The sequence below is a fragment of the Aotus nancymaae genome, unplaced genomic scaffold (assembly GCF_030222135.1).
Source record: "Aotus nancymaae isolate 86718 unplaced genomic scaffold, 86718_ANA_hifiasm-v0.15.2.pri h1tg000064l_1, whole genome shotgun sequence".
NCBI classification, from domain to species: domain Eukaryota; kingdom Metazoa; phylum Chordata; class Mammalia; order Primates; family Aotidae; genus Aotus; species Aotus nancymaae.
In genome coordinates, this window is record NW_026988479.1 from 24,801,572 (window position 1) to 24,825,912 (window position 24,341).

The window sequence follows — 24,341 nt, forward strand, 5'->3', positions numbered from 1 at the left end:
ATGTCGCGCAGACTACAGTTTACCATTTATAAATGTACAAAATGGTGGCATTAAGTACATTCACAGTGCCATAAAACTATCATCAGTCCAGAACTTTTCTATCCACCCAAAGTCAGGTACTTTGTCATCCTCCTGACACAGGAGGGTGGCTGATATGTCCCTGGGCACATCCGGATTTTGAGGAAATCCCACACAACATGGGAAGGAAAGGAAGCACCTGTCAGCTCATGAGCAGGGTGTCAGTGGTCATCCCTTCAGCTGTGCGACATGAACTAGAAGTCACCCTTTGCTTTCCGTCCGACTCAGGACTGGGGTCAGAATTCCAGTGAGTGGACCGCCAGAGGACATCCTGATTGCAGGAAGAACCAGGAATCCGCTCCAGTCTCTTTCTTTTCTTAAGCAAAGTCAATGCATTTCACGAACTTCACTCCTTTCGTTAGAAATAGGGCAAGTGTTTTGTATACCACCCCCCACCCTGGCAGGCCATTTACCATCTTGGAGAAAGAACTTAATAAGAGTTCCTGGAAAGTTTTTTTTTTTTTTTTAAAGATGTAGTTTCACTCTTGTTGCCCAGGATTAGTGCAATGGTGTGATCTTGGCTCATCGCAACGTCTGTCTCCCAAGTTCAAGCATTTCTCCTGCCTCAGTTTCCCAAGTAGCTGGGATTACAGGCATGCACCACCATGCCCGGCTGATTTTGTATTTTTAGTAGAGACGGGGTTTCTCCATGTTGGGCAGGCTGGTTTCGAACTCCTGACCTCAGGTGATCCGCCCGCCTCGGCCTCCCAAAATGCTGGGAATACAGGCGTGAGCCACCACACCCAGCCGGAAAGTTTCTTATAAGCACTTTACAGTTTTCCTAAACCCCCATCCAAAATACCTCATGAGGGCTGGAACAATTCCACAGCAACTAGGAGGTCATGGGCCCTACCTACTTCAGAGATGTTGAAACTGAGGCCCCACTAAATGGCGTGACCTGAGACATGGTCCCATTTTAGTCACCTGCACGAACAGCAACTTTCTCCATCTAATGCCATGCAGGTGAGGGCTAAGGTGAGGCAAAGGAGGCACTTGACTCTGGCACAGAATTTAAGGAGATGCCAACAAACTCAGTCATCAACATCAATCTTATTTATATTCGTGTTTAAAAATAATTGATGTGAAAATATCCATGCTGAACAAAATATCCAATTTTAAAACAAAACCAGCAACAGTGACAGGGTCATGCGTAACCCTACAGGAACCTGAGGCAAGAGCAAAAACATCGGCACTACTGACCTCACCTTTACTGAGAATTTTGGTATTTTGTTCATCTTGGGTAGATATTTTGCATTCATTTGTAAATTGCATTAAAATATGATCTACCTTGATGACTGAGTATTTTGGTGTCTAAGGCACCCTAATTCCAGCCCTGGCTCCACCTTCTAAAATCTGTGTAACTGCTGTTAACAGCTGACCTCTGCTTTCAGGTCCCCAGGCCCTGGGGTCCTCGGATGCCAGGCAGGAACTTTCACTCCTGAGAGTCAAGAGAGCAGCTGAGGGTGGCATTTGATCCCTGCAGTCTATTTTTGTGCCTGCCCTTCAGCAACTGATAAAATGTTGCTCTCGGTAGAGCTGATGTGTTGAAATGGTGAGTGTTGATGTCAGGTGGTTTGTGTGATCATGTATCTTCATTCTTGACCTCGCAGAGGGGCCTGGAACCAGGAAAGAAATGGAGCTCTCAGCGGTTTTGCCCCCACAGACTTTGACAGAACCTGAAATTGTTATCTGGTGACTGAGGCTGCCAGGAAATTTGGTCTTGTCTCGGGGTTGTATGGAAAAATGCACATGTTGCGCTCTCTTGTTTTTGTGCACGGCCCTATATGCTTTACAAGACACTCATTTTGTTTCTTGAACACCCTTTATTGAGCACCTACTATGGGCCAGGCATTATGCTGTGCATTTGGGATACAGTGAGCAACAAGACGGGCACAGACACAGCCCCTGCTCACGTGGAGCTACCAGTTGCGGGAGGCAGCAGTAAACAAGTAGATAAATTAATAATGCGGGTAGTTCTGGAGATGGATGGTGGTGACGGCTGCAAAGCAATGTGGTGTACTTAATGCCACTGAACTGCACACTTACAAATGTTTAAAATGGGCCAGGCATGGCGGCTAATGCCTGTCATCCCAGCACTTTGGGAGACCAAAGGAGGAGGATTGCTTAAGTCCAGGAGTTTGAGACTAGCCTGGACAACATAGAAGGACCCCCATCTCTACCATAAATAAATCAATAAGCAAGCTGGGAATGGCGGTGTGGACCTGTAGTCCTAGCAACTACTTAGGAGGCTAAGGTGGAAGGATTGCTTGAGCCCGGGAAGTCAAGGCTGCAATGAGCCATGATCATATTACCGCACTCCAGCCTGGGTGACAGAGTGAGATCCTGTACAAAAAAAAAAAAAAAAAACCTAATAAATTTCATGTTATTTATATTTACTGCAATTTAAAATAAAAGGGGACAGGGGAATAGCAAAGAATGGTAAGTGCTAATCGAGGGAATTCCAGCAGGGTACTGGGTAGCCCAGAGACGGGATGGCCATTTATTTAGGGTACAGTGGTCAGGGAGGCCCATCTCGGGATGGACGTTCAACCTGGGATGAGGATAGAAAGAAGGAAGCCGCTATGGGAGATGTAGCAGAGAGAAGGCATTCCAGGCTGAGGAAGCCTCCAGCACAGAGGCCCTGGGGTGGAAACTCAAGCTGCACAACTGTTCCAGAAGGGAAGCTGGTCTCGAGATATGCGCAGAGGGCAAGCAACTCAGTGTAACTAGCGCGTTATGAGCCAGGGCCAACTCTGCCTCAGCAAAGCCTAACATCATGTACCTGTACCTCGTTTTGCAGTTTAGCAAGTGCTTTCCTGCCACTCTCCTTTGAATTCAAGAGGCCCTTGAGTTCAAGTGCATAAAATTGACTGCGAGTGCAGCCAGATACAATGCGTATATCACCCTGCCCTAAAACACCTTGTGCAGAATATACTTCAACCTTATTGTTTACAAACAAAATAAAATGCTGCCTTCCTAGGCCCGGGGCAGGCTTGTACCTGCTGACAGGCCGCCCTCCTGAGAGATGCCAGGATCCATGCTGCCGAAGGTGGGGTGGGGGGCCTAGCCGACCTCAGTGCTGGAGGAGGGGAATCTGGACTCTGCACAGCCACATGCCAGGCCATCCAGGAGCCACCCCACCCCAGGTAATCTCACCCCAGCACAGCAATGAGACACTTTGCAGATCTTCAGTGGATAAGGGGCTGCTTACAGGCAACAGAAGTGGGAAAGGAGATGACTGTAAGGTAACACCTGCCCAGGAGACTGCCTATTCTTTTTTCCCTTGCCATTTAAAGAGAGATGGACCTAACGCAGAACTTTCGGTGGCTGGGCCACAGATGTTGAGGAAGTGGCCTGTCATTCTGGAAACTGGTCTGGACAAGTCACACGGGAGATCCCACTTTGTGTTCTGGCCCTGTCAGGAGCTGGCTGTGTGGATCTTGGGTTCCTTCTTTCTTAGCCTCAATGCCCTCACCTGCAAGATGAGAGATTCGTCTCTAAAAATGTTACTCCAGACCCTTCTGGTGCATAAAACCCTGGTTCTGTGTTATGGTAGTCCATCATAAGGCTTTATTTCCTGCGCCTTGGAGGCCAGAGTCTGTGTACAGTAATCAGCTTCTTATCTGATGAGAGTGGAAACTGCAGCTGGGAGGTGCAGGAAGGCTGCAGAGGGGAATTCCTAGGAAGAAGTCAGACAAAGCCCAGAATTGTGAAACACATACCTACATTGTCTTTTAGTGAAGCCATATGACATGTGCATTCATTTTTGCCAGTCTTTTGCTATAGGACTGTTTGTGTTGCCAGCATTGAAACTCCAAGTCATCTTTCCTATGTAGATGACACCCACAGTGCCAGTTTCCAGTTTCAGGATGCATTCAGTTGGATCAAGAACTTTGACTCTTGTCAAGTTGTCTGAGTGCTGAATCTTTGATTCTTGCAAATTTCTCATAATCTTTTTTTTTTTTTTTGAGACAGAGTCTTGCCCTGTCGCCAGGCTGGAGTGCAGTGGCGCAATCTAAGCTCACTGCAAACTCAGCCTCCTGAGTCCAAGTGAGTAGCCTGCCTCAGTCTCTCAAGTGGATGGGACTACAGGTGTGCACCACCATGCCCAGCTAATTTATTGTTTTTAAAATATTTTTGGTAGAGACAGGGTTTCACCATGTTGGCCAGGATGGTCTCAATCTCCTGACATCGTGATCCGCCCGCCTTCACCTCCCAAAGTCCTGGGATTATAGGCGTGAGCCACCGCGCCCAGCCCCTAATCTTTTACCATGATCTCACTCACATGAAATTTGATGGCAATGTTGTTTGTTTGCTTTTTTAGCAACTTGACTTTATTGAATCCTTCCACAGCCTTTAACTTAGTTTTCATTGAAATCTCTTTTTTTGTACTCATATTTTCTGTTTATGGACCAGTTAACGAAATTTTGTAATTACCATATTCAGTGGGTTTGGGAAGAAACAACTGAATCTTAGTAAATAAATAACTCAGCTGATGGGAGCAGACCAGCTGAGGCTCTGGGGCGCCTTGGGCATTAGTAAAGGGTGTTATTACAGGAGCGGGTGGGGACTGTTGGTTAACCTGATTGGTTGGTTGGTTGGTTGGTTAGGGGAGCCCCTTTTATACCAAAGGCCTGAGATGGCCGGGATGGGATTAGCTTTGGCTGCAGGTAGCAGAAAACTCCCCCCATACGACAAGAAGTTTGATGAGCTCTGAGTTGAGTCCTCGCTCAGATGCTGAGATAGGTGTCCCAGGGCAGTGTCAGGGACCACAGCTTTCTGCATCCTGTTGCCCTGCCTACCAGGCAGAGCTGCCTTCCTAGGTCCCTGGAAACTGGGCTTCCTGGTTGGCTGGGTCTGGCCCAGCTTTGGAGCTCAGTTCTGAGCACTGGACCCCTATCTTCTTCTCTGGGCTGGAAGATCCACTCTTGCCAGAACTGGTGACCTTCTCTCGGGTCGCTTTACGCCACGCCCTGACTAGTCACCTACTTGGGTAAGGCTTGAAGCCCGGTTGTAAAAAGCTGAGAATCACCAAGGTTGAGTTCTGCAAGCCTGAAGCCAGATGCTTCTGCACAGAAAGAACCTTGGATGCTGGGTTGAGATCTTTAGGCCTTAAATGTTTTGGTGGGAGGCCCTTCCAATGGTCTAGTTTATCTCTGAGTTTAGGATGTTCTGTTCTAAGCTGGGCTCAGAGCCCCTCTGTTTCGTCCCCTTGTTTTGTCTGGAGTGTAACTTTGTGTTTATGGCTTTGAGTCTTATTTCAGATGATGCTGTATTTCTGTGGGGACGAAGATACAACTACTCTCCCCATTGTTCTCCTGGAAGCTTCTTTAGGAGATTTGTATTAATTTGGAAGACATGGGAAGATTGGTTTTTTTTCGTAATGTAATAAGAGAGTTGAATTAGTTATCACTTTTTCATTGATGGGTGGTAGAAACTCCAACTGGCATGTAATCTAGAGAGGGAATATATTTGCTCACGTAACTGTGGAGCACAGGGAATGCCTGCCTTCAGGCACAGCTGAATCCAGGTGTTTCAGTTATTTCATTGGGAATCTATCTCCGTCAGTTTCTTGGCTCTGCCCACCCTGCTCTGGCTTCTTTCTCAGGCAGGCCCTTTGCAGGTAATGGCCAAGAGGGCTGCCAGCCTATCTAGAATGGAATCCAGCCAGCTCAGCCCCCTTGTCCAAATGCTCCTGCAGTTTTCTGGTATTTGCTCTGACCCACCCAATCCAACCAGTTGTTGTGGCCATAGGATAAAGCACTGTAACCTCCACCTCCTGGGTTCAAGAGATTCTCCTGCCTCAGCCTCCCGAGTAGCTGGGACTACAGGCATGCGCTACTATGCCCAGCGAATTTTTGTATTTTTGGTAGAATTTAGCTATTTTGTCTCTTTTTGTGTTTTCGTTTCACCATGTTGGCCAGGCTGGTCTCGAACTCCTGACCTCATGATCCGCCCGCCTCGGCCTCCCAAAGTGCTGGGATTACAGGCATGAGCCACAGCACCTAGTAGATAAAGTACTTTAATTGGCCCGGCTGTGCTTCCCTGGTCTGCTTGGGGGTAAGGGAAGAGCAGCTTCCCGGAGGAAATTCAGCGGGCTTCCACCCATTAGGAAGGGAATGAGTGAGAGGCAGGCCAAATAACAGAGGTGAGAGAAGGAACAAAACATTTATAAAGTGAAATGGCTTTGTGGGGCTTCATGGGTATTTCCCACACTTCCTTCCTGTCAAGAAGGCTTGGGGCTCAGCAGGATGTCAGGCTGGGATCAGTTAGTGGTATCTGCCACGGAAAGAGGGAATGGTGAGGCCAGTGCTTGCTACTCTAGCGGATCTCTTTGCAGATCTGCATTCCTGACAGCAGTTTAAAAGAATAACTTGCCTCAGATCATCAAATATAACTTCTTGTCAGTGAAGGAGGCACCAAGCTGGCAGTTAGGCAGGACTTAGGATATCCAAGATGGCAGTCACAGGAGGGCAGTGTAGCTGGGTGGGGCCCAAACTCCCCACCATTCCAGGCCAGCCTGAAGAGAGCCAGCATAGTCTGGCTGGCAGGGCAAGATCATTCCCCCAACAGAAATCACGAGCCATGTTGACACTGGGATTAGGTGGCTGGTCAAAGGTGACGGAAAAGAATTGAGTGAGCCAGCAGGTTTAGAACTGAGGATGTGGGTCGGGGATGAGTTCCCGAAGCATTCACCCTCCTAGAGCCCCGGTGTTCCCATCAGTCAAATGGGAATGCTAACCACTGGCCATCCCCTGCATCTTGGGAGGGTACTGATGAGACCACAGCTGTGAATGTCACTTGGGAACTAGAAAGTGCCGTATCTGTGTCTCAGTCTGTTTCTGCTTCTGTAACAACATGCCATAAACTGGGTAACTTACAAACGACTGAACTTTATTGCTCACAGTTCTGGAGGCTGGGAAGCCAAAGATCAAGGCGCTGGCAGATTTTGTATTTGGCGAGGACCCATTTCCTGGTTCACAGATGGCAGCTTCTTGTATTCTCACAGGGTGCGAGGGGCAACCGAGCTTACTTGGGTCTGTTTTAGAAGGGTATGCATCCCATTCGTGACCTCATCACCTCCCAGAGGCCTCACCTCCTCACTGCCTCACCGTGGGGGTTAGGATTTCAACATAAATTTGGGGGAATTTCAGACCAACATAAATATGGTCTGAAACATTCAGACAATAGCAATCTGTGACCACCACTCACAGGTGTCTGATCCATGCCATGTTCCCAGTCTCTGGTACTTTATCTTTGTAAGAACCGTGGGAGGCATGGTTGTTTTTATTATCCCCATTTTGTCAACAGAAACCGAAGTGGCAAAAAAAATTAATGTATGTCCCGATCTGAAAGGCTTAGTGTTAACAGCAAAGCCTGGGCCCTTTTGCCCGCCTTGTCTAGGCTTCCTTCCATTTCAAGACAGTTCTTCTTTCTGCACTTTGTCTCCCCTCTGAAAAGTCATTCACACATCCATTCCTTTATCTGTTTATGAAATGCCGAGTTCTGCCTGTTTCCCCAAAGCCTATGTGGATCTCAGAAACTTGATAAGTACAGAATTATATCAAATGCTTGAGCAGGGGTGTCCAGGGGGCTTATCTGGCTTTATGTTCTCTTTTCCAGAGGGGGCAGTGAGGACCAGAGTGGGGAGGTGACCCAATGAAGGACGTGTAATGAGTACTGACGGACCCAGAACCCAAGCTGTCACTGCAGTCACCCCTCCGCCCCGCCCCCTCGCGCTTCCTTCCACTCAGTAGTTCTGAGAATCTGCTCTGGACCAGGCCCTAAGCTAGGCCGTTTGCTGATTATAGCCAGGAAAGTAGAGCCACCAATTTTTCCTGAAGATGCATTCCTTCTTAAGCAGGGAATCAATTTCCAGCAAGATACACAAGCTTCCAGTGAAGCCACTTATGTGAGTCTAGATGAAACCCCATTAATCCACAGCCAGGGTCATTTATCTCCCTGGCTTGGGGCAGCCACAGTCCTTTCAGAGAAAAGGTATGGTGTTGCTGGAGAAGGGGGGCCCAGGGCAGGGGCATGATCAGGCATGGTGAGGGGCCAGAGAGGCCGTGCACACGAGCCTGTCCTCGCTCAGCCACAAACTTGCCGTATGACTTGGGCCATTCCCAACCCTTGCCCAAAGCTCGATTTCCCATCTGCAAATGGAAATGAGTGGTCTTGAGTGTTCCTTCTCACTTTCAGAAGCAGGATGATGGATGAGGGTCCTGGTTTCAGAGCGAGAGAAGAGACTTGGGTTTGAATCCCAGCTTCACCTTTTTGGGACCCGGGGTATTATGGGTTGAATTTTATCCTCCCAAAAGAGGTAGGCTGAAGTTCTGAACCCCCAGTGCCTCAGAATGTGACCTCCTTGGAGCCAGGGGCTTCACAGAGATAATCAAGTTAAAATGAGGTCATTAGAGTGGGCCCTCATCCAGTATGGCTAGTGTCCTTATCAAAAGGGGGAATTTGGGCACAGAGACAGACATGCATAGAAGGAAGAAAATATGAAAAAAACAAGGAGAAAATGGTCATCTACAAGCCAAGGAGAAAGGCCTGGAATACATCCTTAGAAGGAACCATTCCTGCACACACCTTAATCACAGACTTCTGTGGTTTAAGCCACCACCTGGTTGTGGTCTTTTTTTACGGAAGGCCTGGCAACCTAATTTATTACTTATTTATTTATGTACTATTTGTTTGTTTATTTGAGACCAAGTCTTGCTCTTCTGCCCAGACTGGAGTGGAGTGGCACGATCTTGGCTCACTGCAACTTTTGCCATCTGGGTTCAAGCGATTCTTGTGCCGCAGCCTCCTGAGTAGCTGGGATTACAGGCACCCACCATCACACCCAGCTAATTTTTCTATTTTTAGTAGAAATGGGGTTTCACCCTGTTGGCCAGGCTGGTCTCAAACTCCTGACCTCAAGTGATCTGCCCGCCTCAGCCTGGGATTACAGGCATGAGTCATTGTGCCCGGCCCTAGCAACCTAATTTAAATGATCTGACATGGGGACAGTGGCACCCACCCTGCTAGGTCGATTTATGACTGATGAGAACGTGCATAGAAGGCACTTAGTGTGACCCTTGGCGTCTAGTAAGGGCTCCATAATAGCAGTGACTGTTAGTTTGTGTTGCGGCCTCTCAGCTCCGCTGTCAGGGCCTGTGCAAGGCTCCCGAGGCAGGACAAGAAGGCCTTAATTCAGACCTTTCAAAAAGAACTGGGCCACTTGAGGCACCCCTTCAAAAGCCTCTCTAAATATGGAGATGGCCAGAGAAATCACTATTAATGCAGTGCTTAATGGTTTTTAGCTAGAGAGTGGTCTTAGGCCTAATTGACAAGGCCGTGAAGCTGAGGTTTCTTTGTTTTTATGTGCTGGGTACACTTTGAATATGTTGAGCTGCTATGGGCAATCAATAAGTGCAGTCATCACAGCCATTTTATGGGCATTTTGTAAATGAGATGGTATGGTTTTGAGGGAAGGACACTGACCAGATGACCCTGAGCAAATCCATTATCCTCCTTGGGTCTCAGTTTCCGTGTCTGCAAAGTGAAGGAGATAGACCAGCTAGGTTGGGAGTTCTTAAGCTAGCTCTGTGAAGTTCTAAAAGTTAAGTGTACATGTCGTGTGCATACTTGCATCTTGGGGGGGAAAAATGTCCATAGCTTTTGTCTGGTTTTTGAAGGGACGTTTGCCTCCCAAATTGTTCACCATGACTTACCTGGACAACCTCTCAGAGCGGCGGGTTCCTGGCTAGTGTGGGATTCTGGGACTCTGGTTCTAAAGCTGTTTCTAAGAAGCAAGCTCTACAGAGGTGGCTGCTCTGAGTTACCGGAGAGAGGGAGATCCGGAACATAGAACGCACCGAGACCTTATTGCTGGGGGCTTTGCCGGCCTGGGAGGCCCCAGCTGCCTAGCAGCCTGTGTCTTTGCTTTTGGCCCTCCCTTCTGTCCCACAGCCCCTAGATGGTGTCTGAGAGGTACCTCCTCAGCCTACTGCCTGTCCCCTCCTGGATGGCTACAACAGCTGTTAAACCATCTCCCTGCTTCTTTGCTGGTCCTACCCTATCACACTTGGAGTAAAACCCAAATCCTTTCCAATCCCCACGTGATCCAGCCTCCACCAGCCTTTCTAATGTCATCTTTTCCCATTTCCTCCGTCCCCCACCCCTGCTCACCAAGCTGCAGCCTCACTGACCTCAGCGCCTTGTGCCTTGGGCTCAGTCCCCACTGGGGTCTTTGCCTCTGATGGTCCCTCTGCCTGCAATGCTCTTCCCACCTCTTCCACTGCCTGGCTTCTCCTTTAAGAAGTTTTTCCTGACATTCCATCTAATTTAGATTCTGGGCTGGGCACAGTGGCTGACACCTGTAATCCCAGCACTTTGTGGGACTGAGGTGGGATGAGACAAGCCTGGGCTAGCAAGACCCCTGTCCCCACAAAAAATTGAAAAAGAAAAATTTTTTTCAATTTTTCTTTTCAATGCACCACCGAGTATGGTGGTGCATGCCTGTAGTCCCAGCTACTCAAGAGGCTGAGGTGGGAGAATTGCTTGAGCTTAGGAAGTTGAGGCTGCAGTGCGTCTTGATCAAGCCATGTTGTATTCTAGCTTGGGGAACAGAGCAGCAGGAGCCTGTCTCTGAAAATAAAAATAAAAAAGTAAAAAGATAGATTTTGCTTCCTGTTAGCTTCCGTCAGTGCATCTTGTTTGTTTTTTCCTTCATAGCACTAACTCAGTCTAGAATGAAATATTTATGTGTTTTCTTCCACCACTAAGATGTCAACTCATGGAGGAAGGAGCTGAGTCTGATATATCACAGTGCCTGGCTCATAGTAGCATTGAACATGCCCACTAGAATAGCTAAAATAAAGTGACGGACAATACCAAGTGTTGGAAAGGGCGCAGAGGAATTGAACTCCTTGGGAGTGTACCAAGTGCGTGCTCTCTCACTGTGGAAAACAATTATTTGTGTGTATAAACTTACATACACACTTACCATATGACCCAACAGTTTCATTCCTAGGTATGTACCCAAAAGAAGTAAAGACATATGTCCAAACAAGACTTGTACGAAAGTATTGCGGACTTACAAGAAATGGCCCAAAACAGGAAACAGTTATCCACGTAGAACAGGACCATGGCTGCATCCCCACGGTCTGCTTGGGCATGGAGGCGAAAGAAATTTCCAAGAGGCAGCTGAGAAATCCACCTGAGTTCCTGAAGCAGGGGCAGCCACTGAGTACTGGTGATTTGTAGCTGGGGGGCATGACGATTGGACTTGTGGGGAGGAGGGTACCTGGGGGACCCAGAGATTGAAGAATCCCCTGTATTTCTCTCATCTTCAGATTCCCAATCAGGTTCAGAAGCATTCTGCTCTTCTCTGAGAGTCACGATTTAGAATCACATGTTTTGTTTGTGTGATTATTTGTGTAATGTCATCCTTCCCCACTCACCATCACAGCGCCTGGCTCAGCATGACTGGGCTGTCAATATTGAAGATTGTGGAATACATGTGGATTGGAGAAAGAACGGGCAGGTGGTGGGCAGGGTGGTGGGGCCGTGTTCCCGGAGACAGACTTGCTGGGAACCTTGCTGCCTGCCTGAGAGCAGGGAACCGACCGCTTGAGAGGACCTGGGCCCGGTGCCGCCTGTGTAGGCAGGATTCTTGCAAAACACCAATTAAGACATTTGACCCAAATTTGGATAAAAGCCTTTTTCCTGTGTCAAGTTGAGCTAATAATATACATTTATTCATAATTTATGAGGCCTAGTAAGTGGGAACAATTAAGGAAAAGGTCTGGGGAAAACCTGTTTCTCTTAAGTGTCACATATGCCTCTTTTTGTTCTTCGAGACAGTTCCGCTCCTGTCTGCCTGCCATGAAACACCACTGTTTTATTATTATTATTTGTGGTATTATTCTTAGCTAACATTTATTGAGCAGTTACTAGGCCAGGCTATAACGACATTGCCTCTTTTAATCTTAACATATAAAGCAGATATTGCTGTTGTCCACGTTTTACAGATGAAGGGACTTCCCCAAAGTCCACAGCTGGTGAGTGGGGATCTCAATTCAGTTCTGCCAGGCCCCAGGGCCAACAGAACGTTACCAGGCTGTTCTGTTTCTGTGTCAGCCCCCCAGTTCAGGCTATTTCTGAATCTGTAGGGCAGCTCTTCTCTTGGTAACTGTTAAACTTGAGAGACCAGGGTGAGAAATTGATTGCCTTCTGATTCAGTAGCTCTGGGATTAGGCCTTAGAATTTATATTATTTCCAACATACCAGGTTTCCAGGTGATTCTGGTGCTGCCCGTCTGGGGACTACACTTTGAGAACCACTGATTCAGGCAATGCTGCTATCAGAGTCACCTGCGACTCCCTTCTTCCCCACCCACTGCTGTTAGGTGGGTTTATGACCTTCTAGATCTTTTCCTGTGTGTCTGCATACATACTATCCTATATAAAGAAATGTGTAGCTTGATTTTTATTTTCTTTACACATGTGGAGTTATATTCTACATGCTGATATTCTACAACTTTGTTTTTTATTTAATGTGTCTTGGGGAGCACATAAATCTTCCTCATTCTTTTCAACAGCACCATAGTAGTACATGATATGGGTGTGTTTTGGGGATTTTTTTTTTTTTGAGATAGTTTCCATCTGTCACCCAGGCTGGAGTGTGATGGCATGATCTCTGCTCACTGCAACCTCCATCTCCTGGGCTCAAATGATTCTCATGACTCAATCTCCCAAGTAACTGGGATTACAGGTGTGTGCCATGCTAATTTGTGTATTTTTAGTAATGACAGGGTTTTGCCACGTTGGCCAGGCTGGTCTTGAACTCCTGGCCTCAAATGATCTGTCCACCTCAGCCTCCCAAAGTGTTGGGATTACAGGCATGAGCCACCATCACCGACTCATGATACGGTGTTTTATGGCTTTATTTACATATTGTCTACGGATTGGTGCTGTTCCATCATATATTACTTCATATATGTAATTTTCGACATTACATTTATTCCTGTAAAATCCCTGGGAACATGGTTGAGTGCTTCTCTAGAACCTAGTAGTCACACAATAGTGTCAGTCATTATTGCTGTTCTTCGTTTCATTACTAATATAGAGGAATTTTTGCTTCAAGAAGTCCAATTTTAAGTGGGGACATACATGTAAAGGAGTAGCTCCTCTATTTACAGGCTCTAATAAAGTTTTCAACAAAACAGTTCTGGTAAGAGGACAGAGATGTATGTGGGCAGGGCCTTGGGATGTGTAGGAGTGCAGAGGAGAGAGCAGCAGTGGGGTTTGTACTTTGGGGCCTAGCTTAGCTACCAGAAGATTCAACCATTGCAAGGGGTGGAGCTGATCTTTCCATTTCCTGGTCATTTGGCAAAATCGGGCTGTGGCCACAGGTCCAGATTGGCTGCATCATGAGTGAGAGAGCCCATGCTTGGGTCCTGGCAGCCTCAGCTCTGATCCACCTCTTTCCTTCCTGTCTCCTCAGGGTGGAGGGTCCGGGGAGGAGCAACTCTATGCTGACTTCCCAGAACTCGACCTCTCCCAGCTGGATGCCAGCGACTTTGACTCGGCCACCTGCTTTGGGGAGCTGCAGTGGTGCCCAGAGAACTCAGAGACTGAACCCAACCAGTACAGCCCCGATGACTCCGAGCTCTTCCAGGTATGCCCTCTCCAGTCTCCCCTCTTCCCACGCTGCCAGGCCTCTCTGCCCTCAAAATCCGAGCTGTGCCCTGCTCCGCCTTCTCCTACACTTGCTCGTGCAGAGAAGTCGCCTCACCCACCAAAGCTGTTGGGCCCCGGTTTCTTGTGCTGGATCGGCCCCTGATTTGGCGCAGCTCACACACCTCGCCTGGCCCTTGCTGTATCGACTCTGGAAAGTGAGGGTGAGATGCAATCTCCCCTTGCTGTATCGACTCTGGAAAGTGAGGGTGAGATGCAATCTCTAGGCCTGCTGGGCAGAACCAAGCCCCTTTGTGTGCCACAGGGGTCCAAGTCCTCTGTTCCTTACATTATCTTATCAAATCCTCCTCCCCGCCCTGCAAGACAGGTTACAATATTTTCCCATTTTACAGATAAGGAAAATGAGGCTTAGAAAGTTAAGTCACGTGCTTAGGGCAATTAACCTAGTCAGTAGCTGAACTGGATTCAAACCCAGTCTTCTTGCCTCCAGAGCCAGGACTTTATGACCGTGATGAAACCATAATGAGATGACCGGCATTTATTGAGCAACTGTTCTGTGGGAGGGCTGTCCCTGCTTGTGTATATTAATTCATTTAAATTTCTTAACAACTCTCAGTTGTAAATACAATTATCTCCCTTTTTCAGTTGGAGCCCAGAGGTTCTTTAATAAGAGGCAGTGCCAAGAACCACTATGCATGTGCCTCTCCCAGCCCTGTGTGCTCTAGCACCCAGCCTCAGGGGCATGTAATGGCTGGCATTTCCTGTAAGAAGGCCTCTTATGGAATAATATGATGTGTGGGGTTTTCTTCAGAAGAAAGCAAGCTCTGCATGGATTTGCATGTGTGGGTGGGAGTGTGCGGCCTAGAGGGTAATAGATGGAATTAGATTGGCTGTGTTTAGCTGGGTAATGGACATATTCAGATTCACAATTCTTTTCTTGGAATTTTCTTCCTCATAAAGATTGGGGGCAGAAGCCAGAGCTCCCTGTGTGTATCTGGCAATATAATAATAATAACAATAGTAATATAGTGTGTGCCGAACACCAAGATGGTGTGCCGCAAGGTCCTTTCCAAGGGATTTCATCATCCTTCTAGAAAGGTTTATCGAGCCCCTTACGTGTCAGGCACTGTGTTCATCAGAGGACTTTACAGTCGGCAAACACGTGAACAAACAGTAGTCACTTGATAAGGCAAAAAGGAACTAGAGAAGGGACTGTGGACTGAGTGGTCGGGAAAGGCCTCTCTGAGGTAGATAAGCTATACGTTATGTACTCTTAATAACTGGTTTTATAGACAAGGGAAAGGAAGCTCAGGAAGGTTGAGTAACTCATCCAGGGTCACACAGCTAGTAAGGATCCAGGCAAAGACTGTAATCTAGGAACCTATACCCCTCACCACTACATTGAACCCCTTTGCCAGCCCTGTGAGGAATTAGCAGGACCAAACTGTAGTTCTGGCTCCAACCAAAGACCTCCATTTTCTTGCCTGAACAATGGGGACAATTCCTTTGCTATATCGCACCTTTCCTCTTAGGGGCCAACTTCCAGAAAATGCTTTTAGGTTGCAGAGAGCTCGTGAGTAAAAGGGGTTTGGATGCTCCCTGGAGACCATCCTCACCCCAGACTGTATAGGCCCCCCCACCTACTCAGAGAATGGCCAGACCCACTAGCAAGCCTCTGACGAGATCCTGCTAATGCTCTCAGACACAAGTAAGCTTGGTGCGGCCCCAGCCCTGCAAGGAAGACAGTTCTCACAGCTGGCCAAGCTCTCCTTCCCAGCCCCTTTTCCCTCCGTGGGCTGCACACTAGGCTAGCTCTATCCATTGCTCACCAATGCACCCTCTGTGCATGTGACTGCAGCCTGAATGTGGGCTGTGTCTGCATTGTGCATTCTTGTATTCCCAGGGCTCTGCACAATGCCTGGCACTTTGTCAGGGCTTAATAGTCATCCACTGAGTACATCCTTCGACACCCAGCTCCATGTTGCCTCCTCCTAAGGCAGTTGGTCACTCAGTCCCTCTCATGGGCTCCCATCTCGTGTACTCATGTGTGTCCTTCAGACTGCAAGGTCTTTGGGGACAAACAATGCTTTATTCATCTCTGGGGCCCTTGCACATTGTAGACTCAATTCATAGGTGTTGAATGAAGGAACTAATCGAACTGACCCATTCCAAAAACCTTGAACTGGGATCTAGGAGCCATAGGTCCTAGTCCTCCTTCTGGCACTGACTTGGACAGTTTCTTCATGGAACCAATGGGAATCATGGAACCTTGCTGCCAGTTCCAAGCTCTGGCACCATTGTTATGGGAACTGGGAGAGTAGAGAACAAGCTACTTTGCAAGGGTTGACACCTCCTCAGGGACAGGGACGTTGCCTTCCATTTCTCTGTGTGTCCCAGAGTCCTTGGGGCTGGGGCATGACAGGACCTTAGTAAATATTGCTAGAGTAAGGCAGGTGTTTGGTTGTTTTGCAACAATTTGCCATGTGTCCTTGGGTGAGTAGCTTCCTTTGGTTGGGCCTCAGTTTCCCCATGTGAAGAATGAGGCAGGAACATGGACAAGTCAATCTGTTGAGGCTGCAGGAGGAGAGTCACTGGGTCTGGACCTACTCCCAGAAAAATGGGAGGCGAGTGGCCAATTTCCTGGGTTTCTTGAACCTCAATTTAAGCCCCCCCTGGATAGTAGAGATCTCTGAATATTCTTTCTGCCCTGGTAGCCTACATTCTGTTCTGTGACATTTCTTCAGGCCACTCTAGGTCCTCAAAATGAAGCCTTTCCCCAGATTTCTTGAAGGCTCCTTTTCCTCCTGCTTGAGATCAGCTCAGGAAGACTGGGGGTGGGGCTGAGTCTATTAATATCCCTTCCTCAGCTGATTAACTCTCCATTAATTTGCACTCTGTTTCTATGCTGAGCAGGGAGAACCGAGCTAATGGGCCTGGGGAAGAGGAGAGGGGTGGCGCAGCTCCCTGGGATGGATGGCTGGAGGAAGTAGTGGCCAGCGTGGGTAGGGATGGCTGCTCCTCCCATCCCGGCTCAGGGGCCCCAGCCCCACCTGGCTGTTTCAGAGGGGTGAGGTGGGGAGGGGTGGCGAAAAGGGGAGACTTTTTGCTTTTACCCAACTTGATGGGTACTTCTTGAGGTCCCTGCCATTTTGGACTCATTTCAGCACCGTGGCTGGCACTCAGTAAGTCAGAGTTGGCTCTCTTAAGTCCTGGGTTCTAGTCCTTAGTCTTACCCTTGACTCGCTGTGTGACCTTGAGAAGTCTCTTTCCTGGGGCTTACTTTATTCCTTCCCTGCCACCACCACCCCAAAAAATAATGGCAGATAGGTTTCCTTGTGAACGCCAGCTGTGACTGATTGGCAGTTGTCACCTGAAGCCCTACATTAGGAAAAATGCTGGCATGGAAGGAATCAGCAGTTAGCAATACAGGGGAGCAGTAGCATGTGCGCCATGGGTGTGAAATCTCTCTTCACTACATGATTTCCTGAGAGCCCTTCCAGTGCTGATATTTGTGATAATTCACAACGTCTCTGGGCCCTTGGTACTCTCCCTGGGAAAGAGTGAGAATTCTCAGTTCATGCAGTGCTGATGATGTCATCCCTGAATCACTTCCCTCTAGAATCTGGTCTTTGAGACACTGAACTCAGTCTCCCGCCATTGTTCATTGTTTGGTTCGTTCATTCTTTCATTCAGTAAATTTGCCGTGGTGCCTCCCATGTCCCAGGCATTGAGTTTAGGGACCTGAGCACTCTACAAAGTGCTCTCATTACTGCTTCCAGACTTGGCCTTCTGGGAGCCCAGGGAGGGAGGCTGGCCAGGGATCATGTCTTCCCATTTCACAGGAAAAGGGGCAAGGCATAGAGGAGGGAAATGACTTGCCTAAGATCACCGTTTTGATGTCAGAACCCCAAGAATCGTCGCCGAGCCCCAAGTTCCAGGGTCTTAACTCCCCATCAGGCTGGTTCTGAGAACACAGGGTTGAGAGTCTGGCCTGAGGGTTGAAGTAGACTTGTGGGTAGGGGGTGGGGGCAGCCCATGAGCCCCCATGCATTCTAAAGCCAGAGTCCTTGGGCCCTGATCTACCCTCTGGCCTCCGTCCCCAGGGCCTGCGTCAGGCCCAACCAAAATCTTCTTTTGACCTTTCTTTTATTCTTAGCTCTGTTCTAAAAATTACAAATGTGTTTGTTCTCTCCCTGTGTCTCCCCTTCGAACTACTCAGCTGCTCCTCCGGCTTTAAGGCCTGGAACAGATTTAGTGCAGCCAAAAGGCCGTCACGAGATGTGTATTTCAGATGAACTTCCTGAAGAAAGGATAAACAGCCTGACCTGGGATGGGAAAGAGTGCTGGAGGAGGCCTCATGTGACAGAATGTGCCTTCTGCCACAACAACCTGGGGACCAGGCCTTACTAAATGAGGCACTCGGTGCCTCACCTAGAAGCCACATGCTCTCCGCTCCAGGCCTCTGGGCATGGGGACCTGTGGGCTGGCGGTGTGAACGCCGACCCTCTTTATGGTTCATCTGTGCATGGGGCACTCTTGCTGTCCAAGTCCTGGCTCTGGACTTTATTTGCTATGTGACCCCTGACAAATTGAGCTTCCAGGAGCCTCTGTGTCCTCAACTGCAAAATGGAGATCAGAATCGTGCACCCCTGGCCAGGTTTGCTGTGAGGTCTCCCTGAGCCTGTCAGAGCCTTTCTGCTCCTCTCTTCAGCCAAGCACTGTGCACCTGGCCTTTGATTGGGGTTTCCCTCTTCTTGGGTCTCCCCTCCTTAACGCTTTACCTGGCTGGTATCTTTCAAGACTACCTTTAAGTATCAGCTGCTCAGAGAAGGCATCTGGGACCACCCTCAATAGCCTGTAAGTCCTCACCACATTCTTTTCCTCCATCATGGCTTCCTTTTATTTTCTTCCTAGCCTTTCTCACACTCCAAAATGATCTTGTTTGTTTGTTTCGCCCCGTCCTCTACTGGAGGGTAAGCTCCAAGGGGGTGGGGCGTGTCAGAATCCATGTGCTGTTTATCACCAGCGTCTAGCATGAAGCCAGGCACAGCGTAGCCATGGGGCAGGGGAAGGAAGGGAGCAAAGAGTGCAGGGGGCAATTACTGCCACCACCACCACCACCATCATTGTCATGGCAGCACTAGCAGTGGTAGTGGTGGTAGTCATGGTCATCACAGTAGCAAGTGATTATTTGGTGCCAGGCACCATTTTCTAAGCATCTTACCCATGTTAACTCTAGTCCTCAGCAGTAACCTTAGGAAATGTGTGCTGTGTGTTATCCCACCTGATAGATGAGAAATTAACGTGCCTAAGGACCCACAGTTGGTAAGTGTGGAATCTGTGGTCCAGCCCCAGCTCCAGAGCCCAAGGATCTAATCACCATACTTGCTACCTCCACATGAGTGAATGAGGAGAGTAAGCTCTGGGAATCCACAGAGAACTGATAGCTGCCTCAACACTGCTGTGGTTATTATTGTCATGGTTGAACCCTGGAGCTTCCGGCCTTCACACTTCCTGGACCCCAGGGTCCGAGGGGCTGCAATGGGTTGCTCCTACCAGTGTGGTAGGCCAGCCTCTGTCCTTGATGGGGGAGGCAGGCATCACTCAGGTGGACAGCCCTGTGCCCAGGTCACACACTGATAAGCAGCAGAGCCAAGACTGGAACTCCCAGGCAGGGCTCTTTCCATTATCACCTGCTGCCTGCTCATAAAATTCTGGGATTCTTAGAGTCAATAACACATTTATTGGGCATCTGCTATGCCAGGAATACTGAGCAGCTCTGCTGGGGGAGGGCAGAGGGGAGAATATGGCAGGAGGGTGATGGTGGCCTAGCCGGCTGGGCAGAACTGGTGTCCACCATGGAGACTGAGTCCAAGGTGGTGACTAACCATCTCCCCATCTGCCTTTCTGGTCCTTCCACCCTCCTCATTCCAGATTGACAGTGAGAATGAGGCCCTCCTGGCAGAGCTCACCAAGACCCTGGATGACATCCCTGAAGATGACGTGGGTCTGGCTGCCTTCTCAGCCCTGGATCGTGGAGATGCTCTATCATGCACCTCAGCTTCGCCTGCCCCGTCGTCTGCGCCCCCTAGCCCTGCCCCGGAGAAGCCCATGGCTCCAGCCCCTGAGGTGGATGAGCTCTCACTGGTGAGAACCTATTTCCAGCAGAAGTGATGGTTGCAGCCTGGGATTAGGTGTCTGGTTGTCAGGGCATAGGGTGCAGAGCAGTCCACTCCAGCCCTGCAGGGGACCCCATGCATCACCGGCAATATGGATCACAGCAGAGAGCCTGGGCTGAAGGTGGGAGGCCCTCTGGGCTTAACCTTTCCCACCTAGACAGAGGAACTAATGACAGAGGCTTCACCTGCATTCTGTATGCTTTTTGGTATTTTAGGGATTGACCTAGTTATGTGTTAAATCCTTGAAATTATATACAAAACATTTTCCTGAAGATTGCACACATGGTAAAAATCCAGATAGTAAAAATGGACAGTTAAAAGCAAAACTTCCTTAGCCCTCTCCCTGTTGCTTTTTTCTGTCCCAGAGGTAACCGTGGTTACTGATCTGTTATGTGACTTTCCTCTTCTACCTTTTAAAAGATTTTCCTACAAAAGGGTGTCTACATTAGACATGGCTCTGCACCTTGCGTTCATGGTTAACTGTGTGTCTTGGAAGCTCTTCCAGATGAGTGTGTAGAGCTCTGTTTCATTCTTTTTGTTGGCAGCGTAATGTTCCTTGGTAGGAATGGAGTGGTTCCCCCGTTAGGAATTTATGTTGTTTCAACTCCTTCCTCGTTACAAGCAGTGGCGCAGTAACTGTTCTTATACAGGCCTTTGTGACATGTAAGTGGACAAATTCTCAGAAATGAAATTCCTGGGTCTGTGGATCTGTGATTTTCCAGTTTAAGCAGATACTTCCAGATTGCCCTCCAAAGAGGCTGGACTGGTTTTCTCTTCCACCAGCAGAAGTTAAATGCTGTGCAAGTGTGTGTGGAATGTGGAAATGTGCACATGAAATAGCAGCTTTCTAGGGAGAAGATCTCAGCTTTTATCAGATTTTCAAAGGAGTCTGCAACTCAGAAGTTACTGGAAGCAGTTGCTCTCAATCCAGGCTGAGAGCACCCAAAGCCGAGCTGTCCTGGAGTAAGAAGTCCAGCTTTGCTCAGCCTGTCTTGGGCTCCTGCCTTTGGTGCTGTGGCTTCTGGAGACTGGCAGGACTCAGCTAGAAAATCAAAACCCAGGGTGGGCATGGTGGCTCACGCCTATAATCCCAGCACTTTGCAAGGTGGAGGTGGGTGGATCACGAGGTCAGGAGTTCGAGCCAGCCTGGCCAACATGTTGAAACCCTGTCTCTACTAAAGATACAAAAAAATATTAGCCGGGCATGGTGGCCAGTGCCTGTAATACTTGGGAGACTGAGGCAAGAGAATTGCTTGAACCGGGGGGGCGGAGATTGCAGTGGGCTGAGATCGCACCACTGCACTCCAGCCTGGACCACAGAGTGAGACTCCGTCTCAGAAAAATTTAAAAAAAAGAAAAGAAAATCAGAGCCTGTTGGAGCTGAGAGGGCTCTAAGGTCATGGGGAGTTTGAGCTAAAAAGGCCCTTGGTGACCCTAAACCCAACTTTGAGAAAACTGTGGCCCAGAGTGGGTAGGGTATCTCCACTGGTCACACTGCAAGTCAGTGTGCCAGCAAAGACTAGAACTCAAGTATTCACTCCTAGACCAGGACACTTTCGCTTCCCTCCCACTGCGTCAAGTTCTCCAAAGCAGCGTGAAGCACCCACCATGCCGGGCACAGAATATGTTCAGTCCCACATTATAGCTCCTGCTGAGAGGGGGTCTCAATCAAAGTGCCTAGGTTCGAATCCTAGTCTTGCCATTTAGTACTTGTATGTCTGTTAGGCACACATGCTGAACCTCTCTAAGACTCAGCTGTCTGATCTATAAAGTGGGGTTAATCATAGTGCCTATGTCAAAGGCTATTAAGAGGAATACAGCAGATGATACACATAAAGCACTTAGAACAGTGCCTGGCACATAGAGTTGCTCAGTAAATGTGAACTAAGTAATACTTCTGGTACAGCCATTAGTAGTAACAAGCATTGGAGTGCTATTTCTGCACAGGGCCTTTGGAGAGGGACCCAACCTTAAAGAGGCAAAGCGCGACCCCTGCTGGTCAAAGGTTGTTTCCCTCCCATGCCTTAGATTACCTTCATTCCTCACATGCTTACTGAGTGCCTGTTTCAGGCATTGTGCAAGGCACCCAGGAGACAGACTGCATACCAACAGAGACCTAGAAAGGCCCTGAGGGGCCGGGCACAGTGGCTCATACCTGCATTCCCAACACTTTGGGAGGGTGAGTGGGAGGATCCCTTGAAGCCAGGAGTTTGAAACCAGCCTGGGAAACATAGCAAGATCCATCTCTACAAAAATTGTTTTAAAATTAGCATGGTATGGTGGCGCATGTCTGTAGTCCCAGCTACTCTGGAGGCTACGGTAGGAGGACTGCCTAAACTCAAGAGTGTGAGGCTGCAGTGAGCTAGGATCATGACACTGTATTCAAGCCTGGGTGACAGAGCAAGACCCTATCTCTTTAAAAAACAAAAACGGGAGGCTGACACAGGAAAATCACTTGAACCCGGGAGGCAGAGGTTGCGGTGAGCCGAGATTGCACCATTGCACTCCAGCCTGGGCAACAAGAGAGAAACTCCATCTCAAAACAAAACAAGGTCCTGAGGGCCAGACGCGGTGGCTCATGCCTGTAATCCCAGCACTTTGGGAGGCTGAGGTGGGTGTATCACCAGGTCAGGAGTTCAAGACCAGCCTGTCCAAGATAGTGAAACCCCATCTCTACTAAAAATATAAAAATTAGCTGGGCACAGTGGTGGGCACCTGTAATCCCAGCTACTCAGGAAGCTGAGGCAGGAGAATCACTTGAACCCTGGAGGCGGAGGTTGCAGTGAGCCAAGATCGTGCCACTGCACACTAGCCTGGGTGACAAAGCAAGACTCCGTCTCAAAAAAAATAAAAATAAAAAGCCCTGAGAAGTCATCTGGACCCCAGTTTGGACCATGGATTCCAGAGAGTCCACCAATGGACTTAAAAGGACCTGTGGACCTCTGCGTGTCTGTATGATTTTCTGAGGTCAGCAACTTCTGTCATCTTCTTAGAGTCAAAAAAATAATAATAATAATTTCAATCCAGTCATGTGGTCTACCTGCCCCCGCTCATTATACCAATGGAGAATCAAGGCTCTCACAGTGCCGGGCTAGAATGAGGTCTCTTTCCTCCAGTCCTAGGATCCTTTCCTATCGAAAAAGTCAGAAACATATCAGTGCTTGTTTGGAGTGTAGGTGGAGTGGCCTTTTCTCTGGCTCCTGGGCCTCTGGCATTCCTTGCTGGAGTGACTTCAGGTGGCACGTTCCCCAAGGAAACTCTCCGTGCTGTACTAAAATCTCATGATGTTTCTCAGTTTGTTCTCAAGCTTGGCTAGGATCTCCAGTCAAAAATCCAGACGCATTCAACTTCCTACTCTCTAAGCTCAGATACACTGTGTACCTGCCTTCAGGGTGCTGAAGCAGAAGAGCTTTTACAATTTGTATAGAAAAAAATTAGTTGGAAAAAGAAAAAGTCAAACAAGCTTAAGTGTAGTCTTCCACTTGTGTAAAAACAACAGGGTAGCGCTGGGTGCAGTGGCTCACGCCCGTAATCCCAGCACTTTGGGAGGCTGAGGCGGGCAGATCACTTGAGGTCAGGAATTTGAGACCAGCCTGAACAACATGGTGAAAACCCGTCTCTACTAAAAATACAAAAATTAGGCGAGTGTGGTGGTGCACTCCTGTAATCCCAGCTACTTGGGAGGCTGAAGCAGAATTGCTTGAACCTGGGAGGTGGAGGTTGCAGTGAGCCGAGATCGTGCCACTGAACTCCAGTCTGGGTGACAGAGACTGTCTCAAAACAAAACAAAACAAAACAGGGTGGGTTGGAGGTAATAGCTACATATATATTCTTGTATAATCAAAGCCCACCCCATGATGGATTCACCGGAAAGCAGTTAGTGGAGTTGCCTCTACGAGGGAGAAAGACTGAGCAAGAGAGAGACTTGCTTTTAATTGTCTGCCCTTTAGTATTTGTGATGTGTCTTTTTTTTTTAAACCATTTACAAGTATTACCTTGTTTAATTTAAGAAAACAATTTTTAGAGGTAATATGAATAAACAAAAAGAACAAAAAGGAAGCCAGCTAGAATCCCAAACAAGAGAATCATTTTGGTACCTAACCTTCCAGAGTGTGTGTGTGTGTGTGCACGCGTGCACGCGTGTGTGCAGAATGTCCCAATGCAACTGTATAATAATATTTTACCAGTAAAATGGACAGGCATTACCCAAGACCTGCTTGAGTTTTTCAAAGTCATAGCTATTCTCTGAGGTTATTAACTCTGAAAAGGATTTGTATGTTATTGGGATGCTTATGTGTGTTCGGGATTGTTAGACAATCTGCCATCTGCACCTAGTATCTTGGGACCATCATCTCAGGTCATGGAATGCCCACCCTGTGTTCTCCCTGTGGCCCTG

The 24,341-nt window shown here is 48.3% G+C and overlaps 1 protein-coding gene across 2 annotated transcripts in view; it reads left to right on the forward strand.

Moving 5' to 3' along the window:
• The window catches only part of PPARGC1B (PPARG coactivator 1 beta), a 126,622-nt gene that overhangs the window by 77,506 nt on the left and 24,775 nt on the right, over positions 1–24,341 (forward strand). For both annotated transcript variants that reach the window (XM_012452494.2, XM_012452586.2), the window contains exons 2-3: positions 13,573–13,746; positions 19,701–19,913. In XM_012452494.2, the coding sequence (XP_012307917.2) occupies positions 13,573–13,746; positions 19,701–19,913 (387 nt within the window). The remainder of the gene's footprint in view (positions 1–13,572; positions 13,747–19,700; positions 19,914–24,341) is intronic.